Source organism: Columba livia, chromosome 3, assembly GCF_036013475.1.
Source record: "Columba livia isolate bColLiv1 breed racing homer chromosome 3, bColLiv1.pat.W.v2, whole genome shotgun sequence".
Taxonomy (NCBI): Eukaryota; Metazoa; Chordata; class Aves; order Columbiformes; family Columbidae; genus Columba; species Columba livia.
Window position 1 is genome coordinate 103,152,777 of NC_088604.1, and position 27,029 is coordinate 103,179,805.

At 38.3% G+C, this 27,029-nt stretch overlaps 1 protein-coding gene across 18 annotated transcripts in view; it reads right to left on the reverse strand.

The window, feature by feature from the left end:
* CDC42BPA (CDC42 binding protein kinase alpha) overlaps positions 1–27,029 on the reverse strand; it is a 193,384-nt gene that overhangs the window by 122,755 nt on the left and 43,600 nt on the right. For all 18 annotated transcript variants that reach the window (XM_065058633.1, XM_065058622.1, XM_065058629.1 and 15 more), the window contains exons 3-4: positions 10,650–10,741; positions 4,299–4,382 (exon numbers count right to left, since the gene is read on the reverse strand). In XM_065058633.1, the coding sequence (XP_064914705.1) occupies positions 4,299–4,382; positions 10,650–10,741 (176 nt within the window). The remainder of the gene's footprint in view (positions 1–4,298; positions 4,383–10,649; positions 10,742–27,029) is intronic.

A 27,029-nucleotide genomic window follows, 5' to 3' on the forward strand; every position in this document is an offset into this window, starting at 1 on the left:
TATGAAAAATTAAGACTACCTTCTTCAAATTTAAACAGTTGTACACCTCTATATTGTTAAGTAATGCAGAGAGAGAAATGAGGTGCTGCTTACCATTGTCTAAAAATGTTAACTTTTCTGTATATACAGATATTGAAATCAAGTATCAGTAATGACAGAACAGCAATATAAGACTGAAGAAAACAATCAGTAATAACGGCATTATATAACTGCAGTAGGAGTTGAAGAGCTAGAATCTGGAGTCTTGTGTCATTGTTTTATCTCATCATGTTTTTAGCCCAGCTTTACACTTGAATTTTCACATAGGCAAGGTTCTTCTTTTCATTTGAAAGCAGCTGCCAATAACTTCCATGTAGTCATAATTTTATAATAGTTAACCAGCTGGGATATTCGCCACACTTTTTGCTCAGGAGAAGTAGGACAGAATTGAATATTGCTCTTGCCAGATATAAGCTGCTGATAAGATATCCAGGAGGACCCTCCCCTCAATATATTGGAAAGAAACACAGGAGGTAAAAGGTGCCTTCATAGCAAGAGGAACAGAGGAGGAACAATAACTGTCTAGAAATGCTCAGGATTACCTAAGAGAAGAAGGAGAACACAAGCTGGCATTAAACTAAATAAGATAAAATGTGAAGAAAATAGCCAAGGGGAAAGCAGCAAGGCAGGTAATTCAACTGAGGTTTTGCAGCCTGCCCTGACAGCTTTGCAGAATGATGAAAGCAAATGAGCAAACAGACAAGAAGCCAAAGAGAAACCATAGCAAAGAACTATGGTAAGTGCTTTGAAAGGACTGAGTTCTGAAGTGAATACCATGAGAAAACAAAAGATACCAAATAGCAAAACCAACATGCAGTTTTCTTCAGAAAAAGTTCAAAAAGACAGTGTAACAGAAAGAATAATAATTGTATGGGGTCTATTTAGAAGGCAGATGGGAAGTTAGAGGAAAACCATAGACCTTAATCTCTTTCAGCACACTCTGCTAATTCACAAAGATGTTGCATCGATTTGAACCATGCTCTATCTCTTCCATCTTAGGAGACAGCTAAATTTAAAGGAAATCCAAACCTTTTTATTTTTTTCAATTTCATTTCCAAAAACAATAGGCAAATACCAGAACTCTGACATGGTCATTGTTAGCGGTGAGATTTGGATAGTGAAGAATGAAAAGCGAAATATTATTTTAGATTGAGCTATGCAAACAAATATGCACAGTAAAACCAGAGCAGAAATAAGTCCCTCCTCCAAGCAAATACAGCACACCAAGTCTTGTTTTGGTGAGTAAGAATAATTGCAGAGCAGGAAAAACAAATGTAGTAATCATAGCACAATGGATGAGATACATCAGTGAAATTCGAGGCAAAACAAAAACAAACAACAACAACAACAAAAACAAACAAACAAATAAAACACAACAAAAAACCCTCCCAACAATGCCACCAAAACATACTTTAAACAAATACCTCCAAAGGTTACTAAATGAAAAATGGACTTCACAGTGGGAGAAGGAGAAAGGATGATCTTCAGAAGGAAGAAAAGCTGTTCTGTGCTTTAGCTTGATTTTCTTTCCTTCCTTGTTTGCAAACTCTTGACATATTGCAGAGACAGATACTATGAACTCTTGTTTGCGCAAGCGTAAATGACACTTGGTTTCTCTGCTTGTTAGGACACAATTCACAGGATTAGTTACTAGGAAGTTTATGTAATTTCACTTGTTTTTGCCATGATTTAACCGAACACCATGCAACCCTTGAGCACTCTAGACAGTCACCTCCAGGCAGCATGCCTGGAGCTGACAGCAACAGCTACAGCCACAGTAGATCACAAGTAAGACAGTAACAGAGTCTAAATGGTTCATGGCCTTTACATTAATCCATGGGAAAAAAAAAAAAAAAGCTGGTAGCAGTGGTTCTTGTAACTAACGTAACATATTTCAATTAAGCTGTTTTAAAATGAAGATTTTTTTTTTGTGCCTTTCATTGTTTTCCACATTACACTTCATCTTCCACTCCTTGAACTGTTGGCGGAGGCCTCCAGAGGTCACCTGATCCAACTCTCTGTCACAGCAAAGCCAACTTAGCACTTTGGTTGCATCCATGCTCTTATCATAGCCTTCAATCAGCAAAGAATGCCGGCTGCTCGGCTACTTGGTGCTCATGTCTTCACAGCTCAGAGTCAGCACCTTCCATGTGCGCTGACGGCTTCCACACTGCACACTGTTTGTCCCGGTCTCTCCTGAGCACACGCGGAGCTGTAAGTGACTGTCAACACCCAGGGTAACAGGTCTGGGCATGTAACCTCAAGTTGTCCGACACTACTGATACAAGGAGTACCTGGAAATGTCTGCTCATGTCTCAGAGCTTTCAACAGTGGCAAGTATTTGGAAAACTCATGCTCTTTATAACACAAAAAGTGAACGCTGACCTCGCAACCTGTGTAATTTTATTGTAACCAAGTTTTTGCATACGATTACTCTCAGAGCTTGCAGTCATCAACTTTAATCTGTCATTCGCAAGCCTCTTTTGGAGTACATACTCCTCCCGTGTTTTTTCAAATGACTCCCACTTTCCGCAGAGTTGATACAGCAGTATATGAACAACGTATTCCTGCCATTTAGGTACACACCTACCTATATGCTTGTCTTGCATTTCTGGACTGCATGATTTTCCTGCGTAATTTGGTGTTAGCGCAGCACATTGCTAACAGAGCCAAAATGGGTCATTTTTCCTAGCAGTACTAACAAGTGAAAATCGTTCATCAACATTTAAAAATGATAGGTTGCAGTTGTTGGAGGTCACACTTTGTAATGCATTTTCACTCCAGACAGTTCTCTTTCCACTGTATAACCATGGGTTACAAATACATGGAAAAACAGAGCTGTAATTCTTTTTAGGCTAATGGTAGAGATCTCCAGAAATTCAGCTGGACCCATGGGAAGAGTATTTTTAATACCTTGCATAGAGAGAAAAATCTTTCAAACCTATTTATAACCATATTTTAATGGAAAGAAATAGCTTTTAAACTGACTTTAAAACGGTACATTTAAAAATAAAGTGGAACTTTATTTCTGGTCTGAAATAATAAAGTTTACACTAATGACACGTGTCTTGGAGAGAAACACCTCTTTGTGTCGAGACTAATACCAGATTGCTCGGTATCTGAATAATTTCTGGACAAAGAGGAAACACATTGTGTATATCTAACCACAATCTGCATGCCATTTCTATTTCTTAATGTGATAACATGTTCATTAAAAGAGACAGGATGTGCGCAGATCAGAAATTGGCTTTAATTTGTCTGGATACTTTTATTTTTTTTAAAGTGTGATGGTTTCCCATTGATCTCATTTCCTATGACGATATAATTAAAACATAAATGCAGAAATTGTCTGAGAGTAGTAGCAAAGTAGCAGTCTCAAATGAAAACTAAGGTTGCACATAATATGACCAGACAAGTTGGAAGAGACACCAAGATGGTGCTCACACTCTCCAAACTAAAGCAAAGCCAACAGCCAAAGTAAGTTTGTACGTGTAAGACACTGAGCTACATTTTTATGAGTTTATTTTTAGGATGTATAGATGAAGAATTTCAAAGCAATTTAAAGAGTTAGAGACATGTTCTGTTTAAAATCAATAAACAAGTCTTCAGGTGTACGCTGCATTTTGTGAGGTTCTTTCCAAAGGAATCCAGAGAAATGTATTGAGGATTCTATGAAGAGTGGAGGCGTGCAATGAAAGTAGGAACCCAAGGCAAAGCAGGGCTAGTGAGAGAGCTGGTCCACCTTTTCCTGAACATAGAATGGACTCAAGCTTTAGTGAGGAACTTTCCATCACAAACTTTTGCAGACATTTTTATGAAATATGCACTAGAATTAATTTTATCTTTGCTTTTTTTTCAATCTACAAACTGACTAAGCTCTAACTATTGATCAACTAATAGGCCTGGTGAGTTATTGATCAGTAATTACCTTTCAGCATGCGAAGTACTTGCCAAAGACTACAAACTTAGCTGGAATAAATGCATTAAAAGATTGCTTGTACAGTTGGTAATTCTTGGGCAACTACAAAACAAAGGTATAACGTTTAAAACATCCAGCTCCACCTAAGTCCAGATTCCATGCCATTTGAACCCTTACGATAACTGCTTTAAGCTTATTTTAGTATTAATCGTCATATTGTCAGTAAGCACTGAAGCACCTCTTCAATCCCTCTATACGTACAGAGTCTTGTGGAAAAGGAAGTAACAGTTCAGCACAGTAAGAGGGTACAAGATTACAGAAAACATTTCTGTGATCTTACTTCAGCTCTCTTCAGCATCTCCCACTTATTAAGTATCTTCATGGCAAAAACCTTATCTGCATTCTTCAGTTTTACTACTGCAACCTGGAAAAGGGAAATGAATAGATAAATAAGTTAAAACATTAAAAAGCATGTTTTAATTATTATGAAAACTTGTGGGTTTGGGGGTTTTTTCTTCAGCGTTCTGGACACTTAGCTTTACTATCCACACAACACCATACCATCACCATCAAGAAAGATTAAGATCACAACAGTACAGGATGTTTATTCTGCAAAAGTTCCAAGTCTGTTTTAAGCTTTCACTGTGTATCACACTTTCATTGTGTATCATTTTTTCTCGGTAACTGTCGATGAACAGTGGTATTTCTCACCCTCACATTTCTTGCACAATCGTACTGTCACGAAACTACCACTAGCTGTATGCTTTATGTTCTTGCACTTATCCTTACAGTCCTACACAATAATTTAAACGACAGAACCATTAACAAAAGACAACAATGCAGTAGTTTCTAAAACAAAATAAACAACATATTTTAGGTTTTAGACACAAATTAGATTGTAGGTTTGCCACAAAACTTCCACTCTCATTTCAAATAATGCACCACACTTTCTTCAAAGATACAATAAAGTATTAATTCATATTTTTCCACCTGAAGGTCAAAGAGTTCTTTATCATGTTTGTTGTTAGTGGCAGGGAAACAGTGAAATTCACATTTTGTAGAGAAGCGAAACCTAGGAAACACAGGCCCCCCCTCCTCTCATTGTTTCTGAAGCATTAGATACCATAGGTCTATGTAATAATGTATTAACAAAACCAACTGACGCAGTCCTTTTCTGAGAACATTATAGCATTGGTTAGCTATAACAAAAGCTAACATGGAGTATTTTTAGGAAAAAGGGAGAGAAGACATTTACACAAACGTTTTTTCACAGTTCAAGCTTTTCTGGGTATGGAAAGCTAAGTGTCCTACCCAGAACGGCCACGAATCTGCCACAGCCTCAGAGCTGCTGATCAGAACAAGACCAGACTACTGCACTACTATCCCAGTTATAGGAAAGTTGAACAATCAATATATTTTAGCAACCATTTGCCAACTATCTTGTTCTGCCTCTTCGCTTTCAAACAAATATTAAGGCTTAAGGAGATAACAGTTTATTCCTGTGTGCATCTGCTTACAAACCAACATGCTGTCACACAGACTATCATCACCTTCACCCTGCAGGCCAGTGACAAAAAAATACTGAGGATGAATCCTACATTCCCTCCACCTCTTTCATAATCAGTAAACCAGCTATGTGTGAAGACAGCGATAATAGAGAAGGAAATACAGGATCAGACAGTTTGAAGAAAGTGTCATGCAAACCGTTTACAACCATCTTCAAATGTGTCATCAGCTGCAGCAGCTTCATGAACATGGCAAAAGCGCATGTTGAAGGATTGCAATACTGAGATGTCCAAACTAAACCATATCTAAAAGAGTGCCTCTTGCTTAGCTATACATTCACAGATGAAGCAGCTGTCGCTTCCCATATATGCAGCAATACATTATCAACCCTGCGCCTGACACTGCTGCCTTTTGGGGCCGGGACAGGGATCAAAAAAAAGGAGAGAGACAGAAAGGTACCACATCTACTTGTTTAAACTAGTTTATGAACTGAAATTTTTAAAGGCTACCTCATGCATAAAAATTGAGGTTCAAGTCCAGACTTGGGATCTCTCAAGGTACTTTCAGATTTAAAAAAAACACAAAAATTGTTACTTTAGACTATAATCTAATTTTAATTCATAACGAATGTCTACTCTTCTGTGCAAGGTAACCCAAGACCAAGCATCACAAGTTTCCTTAGGAGAGAAAATTAATCCTCACAGTGATACATAACCCACAATGCAATTTGAATCGAGTCTCCTTTTACTTCACTAGCTAAAGCTAACTTGAAACTCGTATCTGTACCGATTTCTATCGGGAAATGGCTGGAGGAGAAATCCTTAACCCTGAGACTAGTCAAGAGTTCAAACTGGATCATTATCTCAGATGACAGGGACCCTCGTCTGCATGATGCAACGGGTATGGAGCTACAATATAATTCTGCCCTAAATGCCTTTGAGGGTTTTGCAACTGTTGTTGGGAAAAATTAATGGGTTGGCCCTAGAGCTGATGAGACTGCTGCTGCCCAGCATGAAAAATAAGTTTTTCCCCATCATTAACCGTTGTAGTACAGGCAGCCAGAGGCATAAGACCATACATATATTTTAAGTCCAACTTCAGGATTTAATTTCTTGCCTGTAGCATACTCAGTGAAATGCTGTGTTATTCTACAAAAGATTTGGTTATTGAAAGACACAGGCTAATAGCACAGCTCTCTAAATTTGTACTCTCCTATCCAGCATTGGCTTGGACACCACCAAAAGAGCTACAACACTGCCTCTGGTGAACAGCTGGAGCTCAGGCCTTCAACGACAACATCAAGGGCTTGTACCTTCTGTGAACGTGGCGTACTATTGAAGAGTGACTAAAGAACAAGTATAGACTCAGGTTTAGCAGCTGCGTTTGCCATCAGTCAGAAGCAGTCTTTTAGTCTGTGAAAGCCATTCATGTTATTCCATATCAATAACCACCACACACACACACAAAAAGATCACAAACATCATTTTTCTGCCATCACAGCATCTTTTTAGGGATGTCTCAGTGCTTCATGAAAGTACATTCTAAAACGCTTACTTCAGGACTGTGAAAAAGAAACCTGACACTTCAGCACTGAGCCCTTTGATGCAGTTTCTAATTGTAACAAAATATTCAGAAACATGATTACAGACCCGGGCAGTGTTTACATACACACACAGAGGTATATACTATGTACACAAAAGCCCAAATACACCCAGAGTGCTGTTTTGATCTCCCTTCCCCAGTGATGCTGTCAAGACAGAAGAAAGAGTAATTATTTCTGTCTAGTTACCCTGAAGTGTTTTGCTACTGGAATTTCTTAAAATTGGACTTTTAAAGGTTGGGGTTTTAAAAAATTTATATGCTCCTGTGAGCAGCCCAACAAAAAATGATTGGTATGTGCTGATGTAAACATCTTGGTTTAGTCAGATGGGGTTTTTTTCCCATTCTTCCAACAGTTTTCCATATTTCCCACAAACAGCAGTGCAGTCTGGCATGCTGTCAGACACCTCCTGCCCCAACTCCCCTACTCGTCTCTACTGTACATGTCTGCACGTTTCCTTTGCTTAAAAAGCAACAGCCTTATCAAGGAAAAAGCTAAACCAGAAGCTATTAAAATGGAAATAAGAACAACAATAAAAGAAAATTCAGCATTGGTTGTCTTGTTCATGAAGAGAGGGCAGCCCTCCAGAAACACGAAGAAGGAATGTTACTCTTCAAAGTTTAGAAGTAACTAACTAGCTCTCAGAGCTACAAAATTCACCATCTTCAAAACACCATCAGCATAATGGCATCATATTTGCTTGCATAAGCAAGCACTGAAGCCCTGAAGTTTTCTCATTTTTTTTTTTAAGCAAAAAACAGAATGAAGTGAAAATTTCAGTATTAGCTAGAACCTTGAATAAGCTGCACTTTTATAGTGTGCACAGGCACCACTAAGAGCTGTTGCCCAGTTGCTTCACCTTTCCTACCCGCATTCTTCAACTCCCAAGTTTAAAGTCGTCTTGTTTAGAGTTGTTTGTTAAGTTTTTCAAACCACGCCGCCTGAAGCGAGCACAATGAAACACTTGATGCCCACGTTATTAATTTTACCAGGATAATCCTCCTCCTCCAAGCAAAACATCTGTGTTTTCAAAAGACAGCATTCTCTCACATAAAATGTTAAATAAGTAAATGTATGCATGAAGAGGGAAGGGGGCATGTCATTAATTTGACAAAAAGGAAACATTTGCGAACTGGCAGCAAGCAGGGTAAGGAGAAAAAGAAAACTAGGAACAATGAACTCTTACAGTTATAAGCAATAACTAGTTTAAACTACTTTTTATCTACATCAAACTTGTAAAAACAAAAAGGGAAATATTTCTTGACTATGCAAATTGGAGAAATTGAGTAGTGTAGAATCAAAATAAGAACAAGCCTGAGACTGTGCCAAAGAAAACTTGCACTAACTTTGTAGTCTAGAGAATTTCAGAATTATGTTGATTCAGGAATCAAAAATTACTCCTCCCAGTAACCTTGGTCTCATTTGGAGTTTGCTGGAAAGAAAATACATTCTTCCAGATTTCTTAATCTGTCTCAGTAAACTACTGTAGTCCACTGAATCGTTGCAAGTATTCTGCAATTTAATATTAATACAGTTCTTGGTGGCTTAAGTAGCAGTAAAATTTGGTGATCCTTTTTTCAACCTTGCTTGGATATTTATTGGTTATTTTAAAGGAAAATTATTAATTTCATAAATAACTTGTTTTCTTAGAAAAAACATCTGTGTAGGCCTTGAAACTTGTCGTCTTTAAGCTATTAATAAAGTGTAACCTATATCCTTGCAAATATTTATTAAGTCCTACTTTAAGAACATAAAAAAACCAATCATCCTCACTGACAGCTTTCCCATCACTGAATATTTTGACAATTAAGTAGAGTCATGCTAACTTTCTCAGGTAAGGAATTAGAAAGAAACACTGTTCCTAAACTAGGAGAACTAACCAATTAAACAGACTGTCCCCAGAAGACGATGGGGAAAAGTTATGCTCTCACCATTCATGGGATGATTCACCACAAATAAGCTTCCTGAGAGAGAACTACAGGGGTTTTGTGGTTTAGCTGCTGGGGAGTTTGATGCCGATCTACCAGGCAAAAGTTACTTCTCTTAAAAACACAATAAGGTAGGTTTCACATATGATTCTTCTGACAAGAAAGCACCCACATCACTGATTTTTTTACGTTTTACACAACTTGGACATTAATTCAGCTGCAACTACCACAGTAGCAGTGAGAAAAGCTGATGTTTTAAGCAGAAGTGTTTACATCAAAATGGAGAACACAACATCCTCTTTGTGGCAGACGTTCAGACTAAAGATAAACAATCCATGAGTAACTTCAGCCTTTGGTCTCTTTTATAAAGAAGCATTACCCCAGATGGAGCAAAACCAACTAAAAGTGATGAAGTAGCTAAATAAATACTACTCTCTGATTGTTATTTTTACAGTTGCCTAATAATGATATTTGCACGTAGGCATCATCAAGAGAATGTAGTGATATACACTACAGTAGAAAAATCCTGTTCCTTACATACTACGCATAGAAGTCGGCTCTTCCATAACCAGACTAATTTTCACATGATGCAAACACTCAAGCAAACTTGAAACCAGCTTTCCTCTGTCACATGCCATAGCACCTCCAGAGACACTCTCATACTGAAAGCAACTGGGGAAGGAACAAAAAAAAACCAAAAAACCCACAAAACCACAACACCATCAAAACAACTTCCAGTTCCAAAAGCATTTAAGACATTGCTCAAAAAAAAAAAAAATATTCTTTTTCTACTACTTTGGGTTTCAGTTCACACATTTTCAGGCAGTATGGAGCATCTTGTGCAGAAGCTTAACATACCATCCCCACTATTTGGCTATCAAAAATTCTAGGCACTGTTTTACATTAGGTTGCTCATTCTATGTACGCTATGCACATGCAACTAATGTAATTAAGAAGGGGAAGGAAGCTAGCATTTATTTTATTCAAGCTTCCTCAACCTATATAATCTGACATGTCTAGTGTAAAACCTAGTGAACAACAGTGTTGTTCGATGACTTCAAATAAGAACTGGCTTAACTGGAAGCAGCAAAATGTGTATAGTTCAATAGCAGTACTTGACAACTGAAAAAGAAACTAACATTCGCTAAAGTCTTTAAAAGAAATGCAGGAAAAACATTCAAACATTTGTTAATATGAAACAAAGTGACAGGAATAGAGAGTTTCTCTGTGTTCTTAGAATGTCAATATCAGTATGTGGCTATTTAAGTTGTTGAAAACTACTTTCAGACTATTTAGTTATTAAAATGATGAGAAATGGCTAGATCTTTGTACCATCAGTAACTCACTGGCCTCTACCTGCTGACTAGAAAGAATTACAGTCAAGCAAATGATTTATCATCAGACAGATGAAATATAGCCTGTTAATCCATGTGAACTTACTTGCCTTCTCTCAAAATTTGAGAGACTTAAAAAGAGCTGTCAAAGAACGTATAAATCAAAACATACTTGGATCAAAAGTGAGGTGGGCCTACAATGTCCATTATGCCTAAATAATGTAAAACCTCCTACATCAGTGTATTGCTATTAACTGTCTCAGTGCTGCAGATTTAGAAGAACATTATTCAAACCCCTCCTTACACCTCCTTCACATACATACCTCCCCAAAGGCTCCTCGACCAATCACCTTCAGGATTTCAAAATCTTCTTTATGTAGTCTCATCTGTTTCACTTTAGACGTAAAAGGTTTGGCTGAAACAAAGGAAAATATCAATCACTAAAAAAAAAACAAAACACACACATAAAAAACCCCAACAAACAAATAAAAAAACCCCGCAGCACCCAACAAGGAAACTGTAACATAAAACAGATGTAATGAGAGCCTTGAAAAGTTCACTTTGGACAATATTAATTTCTCTGCCAAAGAGCAAAACAATATCATATTCAATGAAAAATTACAATGTTGATGAACGATAACTGGCAGGGTAATATTGGCCTGGATGATGTGTCATGCAATATTTCGGGAGATCACTTCTTCAAGATAGGGGATACTTAAGAGTCAAATCTTGGCTTCTGGAAACAAGAATGGTCGTACTCAAGACATTATTAACACATTCAGTAGAAAGCCCCCATGTGTATAAACTTAAACTTCATTTTCCTCTTCCTTTTTCCTCTGTTTTATAATATCTTTGAAAGCAGTAAGCAAAATAAGGTATTGTATTCCAGCCAGGTAACCCCAGTGTTCTTTGCAGTGAAACAGAATCAGGACTGTTCCCCTCTTCCAGCCCCATTTAGCATTGACAACTAATCAGTCTGGGTTCACTAATACTTGCTCTTTGCACACATGCAAAACATCCAAGTTACTGATAACTCTACTTCAAAAAACACATAACACAACTTTTGATAAAAAAAGAAAAAAAAACCCACAAAATTTTAAATGATTAAGCAGGAAAATCAGTTCTTAAAAAATAATTGTTTTTAAATCACATTTAAAGCTTTACACAAATTAAATTAATTACTAAAAAGAGAAGCTTCAGAAATAAGGTTCATGAAAGTTGCTCAGAAAATAAGGCTGCGTAACACAGTGTACAGAGGACTGGAACAAGTCTCAGAAAATGTTAAGATCAATCTCTGGCTCAGAGGCAGTCAGTCTTCCCCAATGATCCTAAACAAGCAAAATCAGACACCTCACCCACAGTTTCACACCTCTAAGACAAGGTCAGTATTTCTGTAACAGACAAGGCACTGACTATCACACACATGAATCAAGAAATAAAAACCACACATGGTAAGGCAGCCATTTGACATGGCCCACGAAAACCTTTTTAGTTTACAGTTTCATGGCACAGGGACCCATCTATGGCCATTTCTGTCTATACAGGCCCTGATGGGATTAGTACAGCTTCATCTGCAGTGAAGAGTTGTAACAGGCATCATATTGTAGAACAATTTGTTCAGAATAATGTTGCTAAACAAAAATGGGAACTGGTTTTCAAAAGTTCAAAAAGCAAGTGAGTCTACATAATAATCAAATAATATCTATACATGTAAGAAACCCGATTTGAGTTCTCCTAGAATTTGGCATTTCGTCTTTCTAATGTTATGAACTAAAAGTGACAGTCTATCGTTTTAGAATTTTTACATTAACACGCAGCATTCAAGGCACTACAAAGTTCTTGTACGAAAGCCTACTGCCTCCTATTCAACAAAGCAACTTTATAAACTGAGTCAAGACACAAGATACCTGTATTTTTGATACCTAAAATCCCCCACAAAACCTCCTTATCCTGGTCCTTAAATTAGCACTGTAAACCACATCTGAAAAACACCACAAAAATGCAGAGTCTTGTGCTTCTCCTGTTCAGCAATGCAGCACCTCCACTAATGGCACTGCTCCAACAGATTAAATCCTTTAAAAATCTCAGAGGTTCCAAAGTCTGAACTTAGTCCATTTTTCTAAAATTCCTCAGATGCCAGGAAACAATTCTCTACCAGGAGTTACATTTGTTAGAACTACAGGAACATCGGTTTATGAATAAAAAAACCCTAGGACTTAGGTCCAAATAGCAAAGATGCAGCCATATAACACTGAGATTTTCATTTTAATGATATTTTTGCTTTACATTTATAATTATTTTAATATATATATTTAATAATACAATCAAAATACAGGTTTAATACTATATTTAAAATACTTTAAAACCATAATTTAAACAGAAGTATATTACTCAAGTTTGCAGATTCCCCAAGCTTTCAATTAATCTTTTATACCTTAAAATAAAGGTTTTGCAATAGAAAAAAATAAGTGACAACAACACATATTGCCTTACTGGGAGAGCCTCAGCTATAATGTGCCAAATTATTTAATACGAATACTAATACTACTGAACAAATTAAAACAAGCCATTAGAGGCTTTTAACTTGAAAAACAACTGATTGAAAACAAACGTGTAGTTCTCAACTTCAACATTTTTTGACCATTATAGGCCTGGCTAGAGTACAAGGCGAAATATCTTGTTAACAAGCAACAGCATAGCTGTTTAAACCACAAAACTCTTCCTTACTTTATGTTGTAAGGAAAGGCCTGTCATTCTTTAATTATTACATTTTGGAATCTTCCAGGGTTCCCATAGGGACACCGGAAAAATAAACATCATTATAACTACTTCAGTAAAATATGGCTGACAAAAATAGGTTTGGATTAAGTCTAATGATTTGTAGTATCTGTGTTAGTGGAAAAGTTTGTAAACCCTTCTTTTTAATTTTTTTATCACCTCTAGCAACAGACATGTCAATGTATAGCCAAGCAGTTTTATGAAGAGAAGACACAGTCCAAGAAAAAGAAGAAAGAAAAAAAAAAGAAAAGCCCTAGGAATGTGCTCCAAATAGCTTGTTCCAAAAAAGGTCAATTTGCTTTATCATCAGTGTTGTTTGTCTGCTGTGCAAACATCTGCTGCTCTTGTGGCAACAGCAATCCTAAGCAGAGAAAACTTGGCCTGGCCATGGGCCTTGGACGGCATCTCTTCAGACAGCCGCTGCATGCATCCAGCTTTCCAGACTATGAGGTTAACAGGCAGACTTTCTGCAGCCAGATTGGCAATGTCACACGGGCTGTTATAAAGACAGCAAACCCTAAGGTCAAGGAACAGCTTTCAAAGTGCTCAAAGGGGTCCTTGCAATGCAGCTCTCTTAAAAGACACCGGTACACAGGCCTCCCCGTTCACATGCCATCCCCCTTAACAGAATTAAGTGAACAGAAAACAACACCCTCTTTTTCAGTAGGAGCCACAGTTTCGTTGATTGCTTACACCAGAGCGACACACCGTCTTTGCAGCTTTTTGAGTGCAAAAAGCAGTATGGGCATTTCCTTTGGTATTTCAATGAACCTACAGAAATACACAGAGGCACAGCTGTTTTATCCCAAGCAGACACCCCTTTTCAAGGTTGCCAGCCATGTGTGATACAGCTTAGGGACCCGCAGTTTGCTGTGCCAAACCGAATTGTTCCTCCCCCAAACCAGAGGGTAAGTGTGGGCAGCACATCCCCTGGCTCCTCCTGGATTTTCAACTCAGCAGGAACTGAAGTTCATGGTATAAAACTTTCAGATTTGCTAGTATGTTCTCTGTGGCCACAAGCCTGCAGGTCATACACAGAGTCCATGCAGGAGGCTACTCTGAAAAATATTGTATGTTGCTATCATATTAATCACCCTGGAGAAGATGGATAGATAAGACTTTACCTACAAAATCTGTTCTACAAAAACACTGGCCACTCCACCTGGTCAATACTTCCAATCTCAGTCTGCCTGGGAAAACTGCACCACCACCCTCTTGGCAAGATTCCTGGCACTTACTCATAAATTACACACGGCAAGAAAAAACAATCTCCCAATTCACCCTCAGGGGCAACCAATCTGCTGACCTAGTAACTTAAATTGGTTTCTCAAACCAGGTGAACCTGTCATGGCCATTTCTTCAAGTTAAGTCTCTATGGGTTTTTGCTCACATTTTATGTATGCTCTAGCCATTCATTCCACTTACACTTATAATACATTCGAACAACAACAACAAAATCAGTAAAAGGAGAATTTTAGATGTGTTTGATATTTAGATTTTTTTTTTTTTCAGGTGAAATTTGACTAGACCTTCACCTGAAGTAACATGTTAAGCACACAGAAAAAACAGCAGGACTCAAGCTGCCAAGCCAGGCATACAAGGGAGTGTATGTTCTATTCCATGGCCCTGAAAAGGGAAGGTTTTATTACAAATACAACTGTCCAGCACAAGTGAGGCAAAACAATGGGTTCTCCAGTAGCAACACTGACCTTCAACAGGATGTTTATCATATTAATGGAGGAAGCAGTTAGTAGCATTAGTTACAGCATGTTTAATCCCAAGTGGTTTAATTTTACAACTCTTGGAGATAAAAGTCCATCTCCTGAAGAGCTGACACACAGAGGACAGTGACACGGTTGATAACCCAGTACAGGTTAGTACTGCGATTATACACGTGGTACCAAACAACATCAAAATAATTAAACAGCAGTATTGAATGCTTTATTTGCAAAGTTAGTCTCATGTTCCTGCACTGGTCTCTCTCTGAAGAGCTTAGGGCAGGCTGAGCCCTAAAACTGAGATATTTCAGGGCTAAAACAGTGGCTGGGAGAGAGGAGCTGGTGGCTCCTTTGTCCTCACTCACCTGCCGGTGCCCCCTTCCCTCCCCAGCAAAGCACTGGAGCAAGTATGGGCTGAAATTAAACCCAAATGAGACGAAGATCACATTGACTGTTCAAAGTGTGTGCTGCAGACCTGGAAGCAGCAACCAAAAATGGGTCCCCACAATTCATTTAAACAGAAAACAGAACAGGACAGTGTTTAGGAATTCCTCTTGTTGCCTTACTAATGGCATAGTTGCTTTTTGGATAAACAGGCTGGTTAACTCTGCTCAGATGGAAGACTGCATCCTCAACTGGCAGGTTTCACTAAGATACCTGTGTCTTAATTCCCAAAGGAATTACAAAATGCACTTCCTTTGTGATCCATGGATCACACAGCAAACCCAGCCTTCTGCCTGCTGCAGTGTTCACGTAAAACACCATGTCAAGCCAAAGATATAGAAATTAAAAGCTGTATCCACCAGAATTGTCAACAGCAATGGTATTAAGTTCATTGTGAGGGAAATAGATTGGAAAAGAAAACTACCACCACGGGAAAATAGCTGCTCATCATTTCAAGACAAAGCCCCCTTTCCTTCACTAGTTAAAAGTAATTTTTAAAACATACATAGCGCTTTCCCATGAAGAGGAGAAAAAACACAGAACCTAAGAGATTGTCACCTTACTGAATACCAGAAGGCTCTCCAATTATTCCTCATGCTGTCCTTGGAAGAAAGAAAAAAAAAAAGAAGAAAAAACAAACACCCAACCACACAACCAAAATAATACAGATAGCTTTGTTTTTAAAAGCGTTCTGCAGCTTTGAAATTTCTGCTAAATTCCTGAAAGAAATTTAACAAATGTTTTTACTTTACAGGCTCAGTCCAAACCCAAAGTATTTATTTTCCACTGGCTTCTATCAGCTGTGATTATGAAATGTGTAAATAGCATTTTTGAGTTAAGACAGACTATAACTGGAGGTTTCAAAAAACTCCAGAAAGGAGGTGCGAGTGAATACTCCTTCAAAAATAAACAGTATTTCTCAAAGCAAAGGAGAAGTAATTGACAATCAGCAAGGCAAAGCTGCTTAAAGCCTAATTAACTGAGAGGAGACGGAAAAGAAATCTCTCCTCTCCACCCACCTAAGAGTGGCAAAACAGCACCAGAAAGCTTTGCTGCAGTTTCTGCCAACTCTCTGGAGGAAACCAGGGGCAAAACACTGTAGCTGACAGCGACAGCAGCTGAACCACAGAACATTAGTTAAGGCAACACAAAAAATATAAGCCACAAATACTCTTCTCAGTTTTAACACTTAAGCTTCAGTTTTCATTCCCTCGGAACATTTTTAGCATGTTTCTCCTGATGAACAGTTAAGTGTCAACATGTCTAAGTACAAGTTAAGAATCTGGCATTTTCCAAGAATGAGAAGCATGCCCACAAATTCCTGTGCTATGGTATAGACAGACACAATATACTCTATATCCTATTCATCTTGGGGGAAAAAAAAGTAATCTGTTCTCATCTAGGTCAAGTGGAGACCATCCAGCCATCTTTGGCTACAGCTACCACAAAAGATTCTTCAACAGGAACTTCAAAATCAGAGAGAGAAATAAAATATCTTTCCCAAACATGCAAGAGCAGTTCAGTTCTGTTTTTTCCCTCCCCAGACTCAGATGAAAAATAATCCCTGCATTCATGAAACACCCACTGCAAATCTGGGCAACGCTTCCATACCACATCAGGATATGGCCATTATTTTTTTTATATTACCATTCCTTCTCATCACAAGAAATTCAGTAAACCGCCCTATGTTTAAATATTATTATACTAGCAGCAAAGCGAAATATTGAACTTTAATTCATCCTGCTGTGCACTGGAATTCTAATGCAATTCTTGTGGCGCAGTCAGTAAAATCTTTACTACAGGACTCCTACTCCACCTAGTAAAGAGGGTAGAAATGCTCTGGGAGTAAATCAAAAGCAGACAGAATAAAAGTTTTGTGATATTTAAATATCCTGAAAGACTAACAAAGGAGAAAGGTGGTCTAATGCTTAGAAAGCAGAATGCTGCTTAGACTCCATCTCTCATGCTGCCACCGAGCTGGAGACAAGTCAATTAAAAATCACACTTCTGACAGCCAAGCTCAAACGTCACATTCCTCAACACTTGACATGTAGCTCAATATGCCAGTATTTGACTGCCAAAAAATGCTGGAAGTTCAAGTGTAAATAAAAATCAATAAGACCTGTGTTTAGAATTACTAAATGTTCTGAAAAAATCAAAATAAAACAGGCATCAAGAATGTATACTTTAAGTAAAATTCTTAGTCTCTCAATTAATTACTTTTTATTATGTAAACTAGAGATATCACCATCTAATCTGATTAGGCTCTATTTGTGAAAGATTGTGTTGGTGAATATCAGAGTAAAAAAATCTAATATTATGCAATAAACAAAGAGCGTGCAACCACACAGCAAATTTCAAGGAGAGAGGTGAAAAACTCTCCACTCTAAAGAACAGGTACTTTGTGACCACAAGGGAAGCCTGCCATATGTACTATCTCAAGAAAGTTGTGGAGGCATCATTAATTCTGTCACTTCCTTTGTTTTGCATTGATGGTTTTGAACCCTGAAGAATTGTTCAATACATTTTATATTTATAAATCAAATAATCCTCTCATTTAAAAAATAAACATTAATCCTCTCTAGAATTCTGCTACATATTGTAATAACACAGAAGTATTTTACCAGAAAAAAGTTCACAACTTTGGTTCACCAAACACAGGCATCTAGCACATGATTCTCATAGATTAAAGGACCAGTGCAACAAGGTTGCTGCTCGCTGCCTGGACCAGCACTAATGAAGCCCCTGCTCGGTTTCCCAGATATTTCACAGAACTTTAAGTGTCTCCTGTTCCACTTCTGAAGCTAGAGAAAGAAGGATTATAAGGAACACTCAAATGCCTGTCTAATATCACAGCCTGCCTTATGCCCTCACAAAGATGTAATGCATTTCACCTCTTTCCTGCTGTGACTCTTCATCCCAATGCTCTTCTTCTCAACTATTCAGTCCTAACCTCTCCCACATGACTCTCCACCCAGTGCCACTCTGCCCTGTCAACACACAGCTTTGCCACCACACCAGATGGTTTCTGCCCACAGCCCCCCTCAGTTTTCTCTACATCCGCACCTCGCCTGCTCACTGTATCAGTTTGCTCATGTCTACCCCCAGCCCATTGCCCTGCTGGTCACAGAAGTCACCAACTGAGCAAAGTTCTGCTAGTTCTCTAATTTCTAACTTTTCAAACTCTGCTCTACCCACTTGGAGTCTCTCTTCCTAAGTCCCAGTTGCAGCAACGATGCCGTGCCACCATCCTTTCCCAAACTCCCTGATGCATTTCCTTTCTCCTTTTACCATCATTACTCTTGAGTGTCCTTTGCTTTTAATTAAATTGTGACTAACAAACAAGGCCTTGAGCTACACAAGTTCAGTCTGCCTTCCCTTTACTTGAGAATTCTAATTAGGGAAACAGTTTTTACATTCATCAACATAAAGTGAATATACTGAGGTCAGACATCTTATTTTTTGCTGATACTGAGTTTCATTACACAGAATCACAGAATGTTAGGGATTGGAATGGACCTTGTCCAATCCCCCTGCTGGAGAGGGAACACCTAGATGAGGTTACACAGGAAGGTGTCCAGGCGGGTTTTGAATGTTTCCAGAGAAGGAGACTCCACAAGCCCCCTGGGCAGCCTGTTCCAGTGTCTGTCACCCTCACTGAGAAGTTTCTTCTCATATTTAAGTGGAACCTCCTGTGTGCCAGTTTGTACCCACTGCCCCTTGTCCTATCATTGGTTGTCACTGAGAAGAACCTGCCTCCATCCTCATGACACTCACCCTTTACACATTTATAAACATTAATGAGGTCACCCCTCAGTCTCCTCCAAGCTAAAGAGAGCCAGCTCCCTCAGCCTTTCCTCATAAGGGAGGAAAGTGGAGCCCCAGCTCCACTCCCTTCATCATCTTTGCTGCCCTGCGCTGGACTCTCTCCAGCAGTTCCCTGTCCTTCTGGAACTGAGGGGCCCAAAACTAGACACAATATTCCAGATGGGGTCTCATCAGGGCAGAGTATCACAGTATCACAGTATGTTTGGGATTGGAAGGGACCTCAAAAGATCATCTAGTCCAATCCCCCTGCTGGAGCAGGAACGCCTAGGTGAGGTCGTACAGGAACATGTCCAGATGGGGGGGAAGGAGAACCTCTCTGGAGCTACTAACCACCACCCTTCTAATACATCCCAGGATGCCATTGGCCTTCCTGGCCACAAGGACACAGCGCTGGCTCATGGTCATCCTGTTGTCCACCAGGACCTGCAGGTCCCTTTCCCCTACACTGCTCTCTAACAGGTAATTCCCCAACTTATACTGGAACCTGGGGTTGTTCCTGCCCAGATGCAAGACCCTACACTTGCCCTTGTTATATTTCATTACATTTCTCCCTGTCCAACTCTCCAGCCTGTCCAGGTCTCTGGATGGCAGCACAGCCTTCTGGCGTGTCAGCCACTCCTCCCAGCTTGGTGTCATCAGCAAACTTGCTGACAGTGCACTCTAGTCCCTCATCCAAGTCATTGATGAATATATTGAACAGTACTGGTCCCAGTACTGCCCCCTGAGGCACTCCACTAGATACAGGCCTCCAACTGGACTCCACCCCATTGACCACGACTCTCTGGCTTCTTCCCTTCAGCCAGTTTGCAGTCCACCTCACTACCCGATCATCCAGACCACACTTCCTCAGTTTAGCTGTGAGGATGCTGTGAGAGACTGTGTCAAATGCTTTACTGAAGTCACAATAGACCATTACACCTTACAAGAGCAACTAACATAATTCATTTTCACTTCTGAGGAGAGGAAAAGCTGTAAAAGCTTTGTAGAACTGAAAGCACTTTTAAACTCTCTTAATTAGTTAAAGGATATGATCCAAACCAGAAGTAGGAGTAGTAGTAGGAGTACGTAGGAGTAGTTACATTTATAAAGTCCTAAAATTACATTTGGCCCTTTGAAGGCAAATGCGAGGCTGATGCAGCCACCGGTGAAAAAGAGTTTGACACCCCTGCTCTAAACCTTGTGAGAAGGGGGGTGAGCAGGCTCTCTACAAATTCTCCTCCTCTAAAATGACTCTTGTGTGTGTAGCCATGTATTCTTAGCATATACTTACACTTACAACTTGTCAAAATGCACACCTGTCAAGTCTCACACAGCACATGTGAGTCCTGTCTCTCACTCCTCCACCACGGTGCCTTTACCCTCAAATTCGCTGCTCATCGTTGCAGACGCTTCCCAGCGAGCCAGAGAGCCTCAGAGCAGAAGGCTGATAAGGCAGCCCAGCTCCAGCAGCAGGCCAGTTCTTCACAGGCAAGCACCCACCATATGAACTGACATATCATGTAACAAAATACCTTGTTACCTCCTTAAAAGCACGGCATAAACGTGCTCATAAGCACTTCATCTACAGCAAGTTTCACTGGTGCTTGTTTATATTTGCACTGCAAAAGATCTCCAAAGGCCCAGTCAGGGCTGGAGAACCCTGGGCGGTGAATATCGTACAAATGCACACAATTACACTCCTAATTCTGCCTTTATGATCTATACCTGGCATTAAATTGAAGTTCAAACATTAAAATAAAGTTGAAAAATTCATATAAGCAAGAATTACTTTGCTATAACCAATATCATATGGGAATATTAAAAAATACAATGAGAACTTAAAACTGTGAGAAGGAATTTTGCCTAGGTTAAAATAATACACTTTCCAGACATATTTTTGATTTTAACTACTCACTGTCATTAGATACATTTTTTAAAGAGCATTTGTGATCCAAATAAATAAAAAGTGAGTTTTGAGCACTGCTTGCATTAGTTTTACACTGTCTGATACATCCTACAGCTTACTCTGAAATTAGTAAAATTAAGAAAATAGATTGTATCACACTTCATTAATACATCACAGTAAAACGATGCTGAGCGTTAAGCCACTTTAAGTGCAATGAAAAACAAAGATACACTACTGCAGTCTCTACAACTGCTTTTTTACTCAAATTTCAAGTTCCTGGTCACAATACAAGAAAACAAAACACCCTTCCTATGGCCACAGAAATTTTTCCACCTCCACAGCTTAAGCTTCCACTCCACACACACCTCACACCATTTTAATGACTATTATTTCTGCTGTAAGAACTGCAAACTACTTATTTCCTTGATCCTTGTATTAAAGCTGGGCAATGTAATAGAACATGTTCATTATTGCCTGGTTCTCTTGACAAAATGACAGAAAGACAGTAATTCTAAAAAACGTAACATTAAAGTCATGTTTCAAGGACTCTTCTTAGTTTTGCTACCTTTTAGCAAATTATGACTTTAACAATAGTCCTTTACTAAACTAACAGCACTCCTTAAAGATCCTCAAAGATCCTAGAACTTAAGCACTCTTTCTGAGTTACTTTAAAAGTAACATAATTAAAATCAAAAAACAATTAGTCATTTGAAAGTTCAGCACCATTAGATTATAAATTGCCTATAATAAACTTAATTTGGCCCACTTGAGAATAAAGACCATATCATAACGCTTAAGCATCTAATGGTGCACCAGATCCGGCACTCTATTTCTCAACTACAATCATCTTCACTTTCTTCCTGATTAAGTGATCACTGGAAAATAATGCTGATTAAGATATTTTTATTTTGACCGCATTTCACCTCATGGCAATTTTAATGATTCAATCTTCAGTGCAGTTGAATCACTAAAACCTATTACTACTTCAAAACAATCCCTATTAACATAAATCAAACTTTCAACAGAATCTTGATTTGGAAGATGACAAATATATTTCCCAACACCTATAGCTACCCTACGGCGTGCATTTTCTATGAGCAGTAAGTTCCTACATAAACCACACACGCCTGTGCACACGCACACACACGTAAGAGATTCTTGCACCACAGACCTCTTTGCTTTGATCCACACCTTCTTTGTATCATCAAGGATGCAATAAAGAATAATTCTGGAACCCAGTGCAGTGATGGAACAAATTCTTTACGAAACCAAAGAGAAACTTTAAGTTGTTCTTTATTCAGTTTCTCTGTTCACTTTTTAGGTCCCCTTATGCTTATGTTACCTAAACATAAAAAGGTTTTCAAACCACCTTTTAAGGACATATTGTTTCAAATTAATCCTTCACAGTTCCTAATGAATCAGTACATCTGAACCAACTTTTGTGCTACTGAGCACATCATTTATTTCAGTATCCCAGTCGATGCTGAGTTAGAAGTAAGAGAGACCTCAAAACCATAACACATTTACATGCACGTATTTGCAGGGCTGAGCCTCAATTAAGAGTCTTTTTCGATTTTTACTCCCTATATTTGTATTGCTGTATGCCTGTTACGATAGGCTACATGGATTAAAGTGTCTGCTTATTGCTACATTGATAAAAGGCAATTTTTCTATGACAACACAATAATTTTTTAACAAGACACAATTATTTGGTTTTATTCATCAGCTTAAGATAAAAATAAGAGGTAGTAAGTGAAATTAGCATTTTGCCTGTAAGCAAAGGATTAAGTATTTCGGTCTCAAACTATAAACTAATCAAAGAGAATAATTAATATCAATACAAACTGTTCTTCATCTTCAAATTCTAGACCTTTTTTTCAAAATGTGTATGTTTTTCCCAAATGTGGACAGGAGAGGTGGTCTTGTATGCATCCGATGCACTGGAGATGTATTTTGCAAGTTGTGATACTAAACGCAGAAAATATTCACTGAGTTCTGAAAATTCTTTGGATGCTTGCACACAAGTTTTATCTCAAAAGTTTTGTTTACTAGAAATTTGAAAGGAAAAGCCATGGCAAGACATAGCACACACAAACAAGTCTGAGATAAGTAATGGGATAATCAGGAAGTTGGGCACATTTTCAGAAGAGCACAGAACACAAATTCATTCGTTTATATACAAACACAGCAGTTTTCAAGAGAGAGTACTCATTTAAACACCTCAATAAAGCAAATGCACTTCAGTAGTAGACAACATACACAAATTTTAGTTAGTGCTTATACTTTTTAAAATATTATCAACCTAGATACTTCATATAAATATTTAAAGACAAATGGCACTCTAATAAAAATGGATTCCAGTTACAGGTAATAAAATATTTTGAAAATATAAGTCATAATTGAGTCATAAGCAAAATGAATGCTAGGAATTCATTACCTTTCACTCTGGAATTAGTTTATAGAAGGTTTGTTCTATGAAAAAAAGTACTTGTAAGGAAGTCAATTCATAGCTCACTTTTCCAAATGTCACCTTGTTCCACAGATCACAAAAGAGAAAGTTAAGTAGTTTGCAGTAAAATGCAAGCAAACACAAACATTTATTTTTAGTATACACAATTTATGTTCCATATTACATGACTAAACCCATTTTGCTAATTAATTTATCAATTTCCTTGTTCAGCAAGAGTCCCCAGTTCCAACACCTGTTCATGACACAACTTCTTCCTGTAGACTAGTCCATGTTCTTAAGCAACATATTAAATTAGTGCAAGCTTAAAAACAACGTGAAAGAAAATCTGATGTCCCAATCCTACAGATTCTTAACACTTATCTGTATGAAAACGATACTAGAATGCTATCAATAAAATGAAGTTTAGTCGTAATGAAGCATCAAATGTATATTTGGAACTAGCTATATTTGGAAGTACAGGTCACAAGTGTGCCCATCTGTATAATTGCCAAACAGAGCTTGTTACTTTTAAACTCTTCTTGACAAATGGGTCAAGTCCTGGATCCAACCTACATCACTTCCATAGTGACACCCTACACACCGTAACCATTCTGAAAACCATGAGAATTGTTAATGTTTCCCTTTCCACACCCTGTATATTGTTATTTTCTGATCTCAAATCCTTAGTAAAGTAAGGCAACTCCTACCTTTATTAACACCTACTTTTAGATTGTTACTCTGTATTTACTCAGAACTTACCACAAACCTTTCCTGTCGGTTTTAATCGTTCCACAGCATTGCTCAAAAAAAACCCCGAACTTTAATTTGTTTCCCTTTTTCAAATTCTCTAGCTACATCTCAGCAAATAAAACTCATTACTGAAACTAAATATAATATTCTTAGGCCTGTATTATGTCAAATGTAAGGGAAAATCTAGCATTCATATGCAACACATGCAAGAAATCAAAATGCATTTCCCCCAACAATTCAGATTCAACTTATTCACTATTCATACCTTTCCATGCCTATCTATACGCTGCCAATTTTTTCACTCTACATTGATACTTTTTTCCACCCAAATCTTTCTCTATTTATCATAAAAGCACAACAGTTGACTGACTGATTAAATATTCTCAGTTTATCTCAAAGTGCATTCAAAAAACATCTTCTAATAAGAAATGCACACCTGGAAAAACTGAATTCAGTCCGGATACAGTAACTACTGCAAGCAACTTGAGCAATACTCATTCAGAGGAAATGGGCTGCTTATCTAACTGCCTAAATGGAAAGGACTCTTTCATACAATAAGGTATTTTGGGACTACTTTCTTGTTATTTTTTTCAAATAATGGTGGCACAAAAATTAATATTTTTACATACAGCAGCAAACAGAAGGCTGGTATTTACAATAGTCATTGTGTACATTTTTTACAGCTAGTCCATAAAAAGCAAACAAACCAGAAGTGCAGAACACAGTCCTTATAAGGAATTGTAAGAGAAGTGGTATTCAGAAATGTTTGGTTTTCATCCTCTAGATTTACAATTGCTCCCAAATAGACTTGGTTTTATTTTGAAATTAATAGTTTTGACTAAGCATCATCACCACCAACAAAAACCCTTTGTACGCATAAATGTACTTGAATTACTGTCAGGAGAGTGACACAGAGGTGAAAGAAGCAAGGCTCCCACAGTCCAGGCGCATGTCTGCATCCTGGTCTCTTCATAACTTCTACCCATCGCTTGACTTGAACTAGCCTGGGCTAAGCAGATGATGTTTCAAAGAGAATCCACTTCTGGCATGCTCTGCAGAAGCAGGTGGGTGGCAGGAGAGACTCCTAAACCCATGCAGCCTCCAAGAGCATCCCCTTGCTTCTGAATCCCAGGGCAACACCCTGGGAACCAGCCGGAGGGCTGGGACCAGACATCTGCCCGCACAGCTGCTGTAATTGCAACAAAACCTTTAACTCAGGGACTCCAGTCAGCCACAAGGCACAATTAACAGGAAACCAAGCTTTGTTAGTCACTTCTGCTCATAAAATTACTGCTGGGAGTTTGTTGTTTTTCTGTTTTCTGGGGTTTTCCTAATCAAGAGCCTGTGTCAAGACTCCTAGCGTAACCAGCAGAATACAACTGCTTGAGAGATGATGAGTCCCTCCAGCTCTTCTAGCAAACAGGTATCTTTAAAAAATAAATTAAAAATAGACAAATGTTTTGCACAAAGTTTGGGCAACTCCAAGGTTAACAACTTCTCTGATTTACTACTTCTTTTGACACAAATATGGAAAAGATGGTTAACAGGAAAGAGAGATCTCACTCTATGAAGCTGAGAAACCTTCCTCTAGAAACCTGACATGCACAGAATATTTCTCCTAGGCAATTATTTAATACACATTAAGTTGGGAAATGGGTTTTCAAGACGTCTTGGGCCAAAGTCCTCAGAAAGATGCAAACATTTAACTTCAATTTAAATCAACAGGACACCTGTGACTACATAACTGTCAACCCTGATGCAAACCGCCAACTTCAGACATGACAGATTTACAGAGTTGTGAAATTTCTTTGCATTAACAAGGGCTCATTACAAAAGAAAGGAAAAGAAAGGACACTTCAGAGAATGAGGATACTCACTTGCATATTAGAAAGACGTCCATAAAAAAGGGAGTAATGAACATACACAACACCCTCAACCTCCTCACCCCTCATCTTGTTTGTATTTCATTGCAGATTTTACTTATTTACAGAGATGGGTAAACCAAACTAATGATAGGGAGCACCTTGATATGATGCACCACCAGAAATGTTCAAAACATTTATTTTCTTGCTTTAAATTGTGGTTGTTTCCTGATTCAATGAAATAGGTATTTATGTACCTTTAACTACAAAGGCCTCACCTTCCAATGACAATGCAACTTTAACTTCATATATAAAATACATCATACATTTGAGAGAGAGAGTTTAGTAGTTTATGTTAACAATTACTACTTCTTCATATCTTGCTTATATAAAGTTACTCTGAGGGAAGTTTAAAATCAAATTACTTTCCTATAGCTTCTTCTTAGTATTCCAAGTAAATCCCTCATAATCTTTCCAACAAACACCCGCTTACACACCTAACTTACAATGAAGTTGTTGGGAGCTTGAATATCGAACGTCATCCAACACCAAACTTTCTCAGATGACTTACACTACTCTTGCAAAAGGTTCTTTCTACTGGAGTCAGTTACTGCATGTTCTAGTAATTATGAGTTTTCCCTAGTTGGGATTTCGCCCCAGCCAGTGTTTTCTGCATAAGCCAACAGTGCAGCGCATCCCCTTTACGTACCAACCTACAACGGGCTGATATCAACCGCAGAGACCAATTTTACTGCTTGGTACTTTATAAATTTAAAATAATGAACCACTTATTACTATTTCAAGTGTCAACAGAATCTCTAGCTCAACACAACTGCTGATTTAAATCAATTACTACTGCATGTGAGAAAACGCATTTGGTTTAACCCAACATTAGTATTCGATTTAATTCATGCTGAAAGATGGTAGCACCAACATTCATCACAGCATAAAGCTGCACGGACTAAAATTTGACCCATATTGTGTTAAAG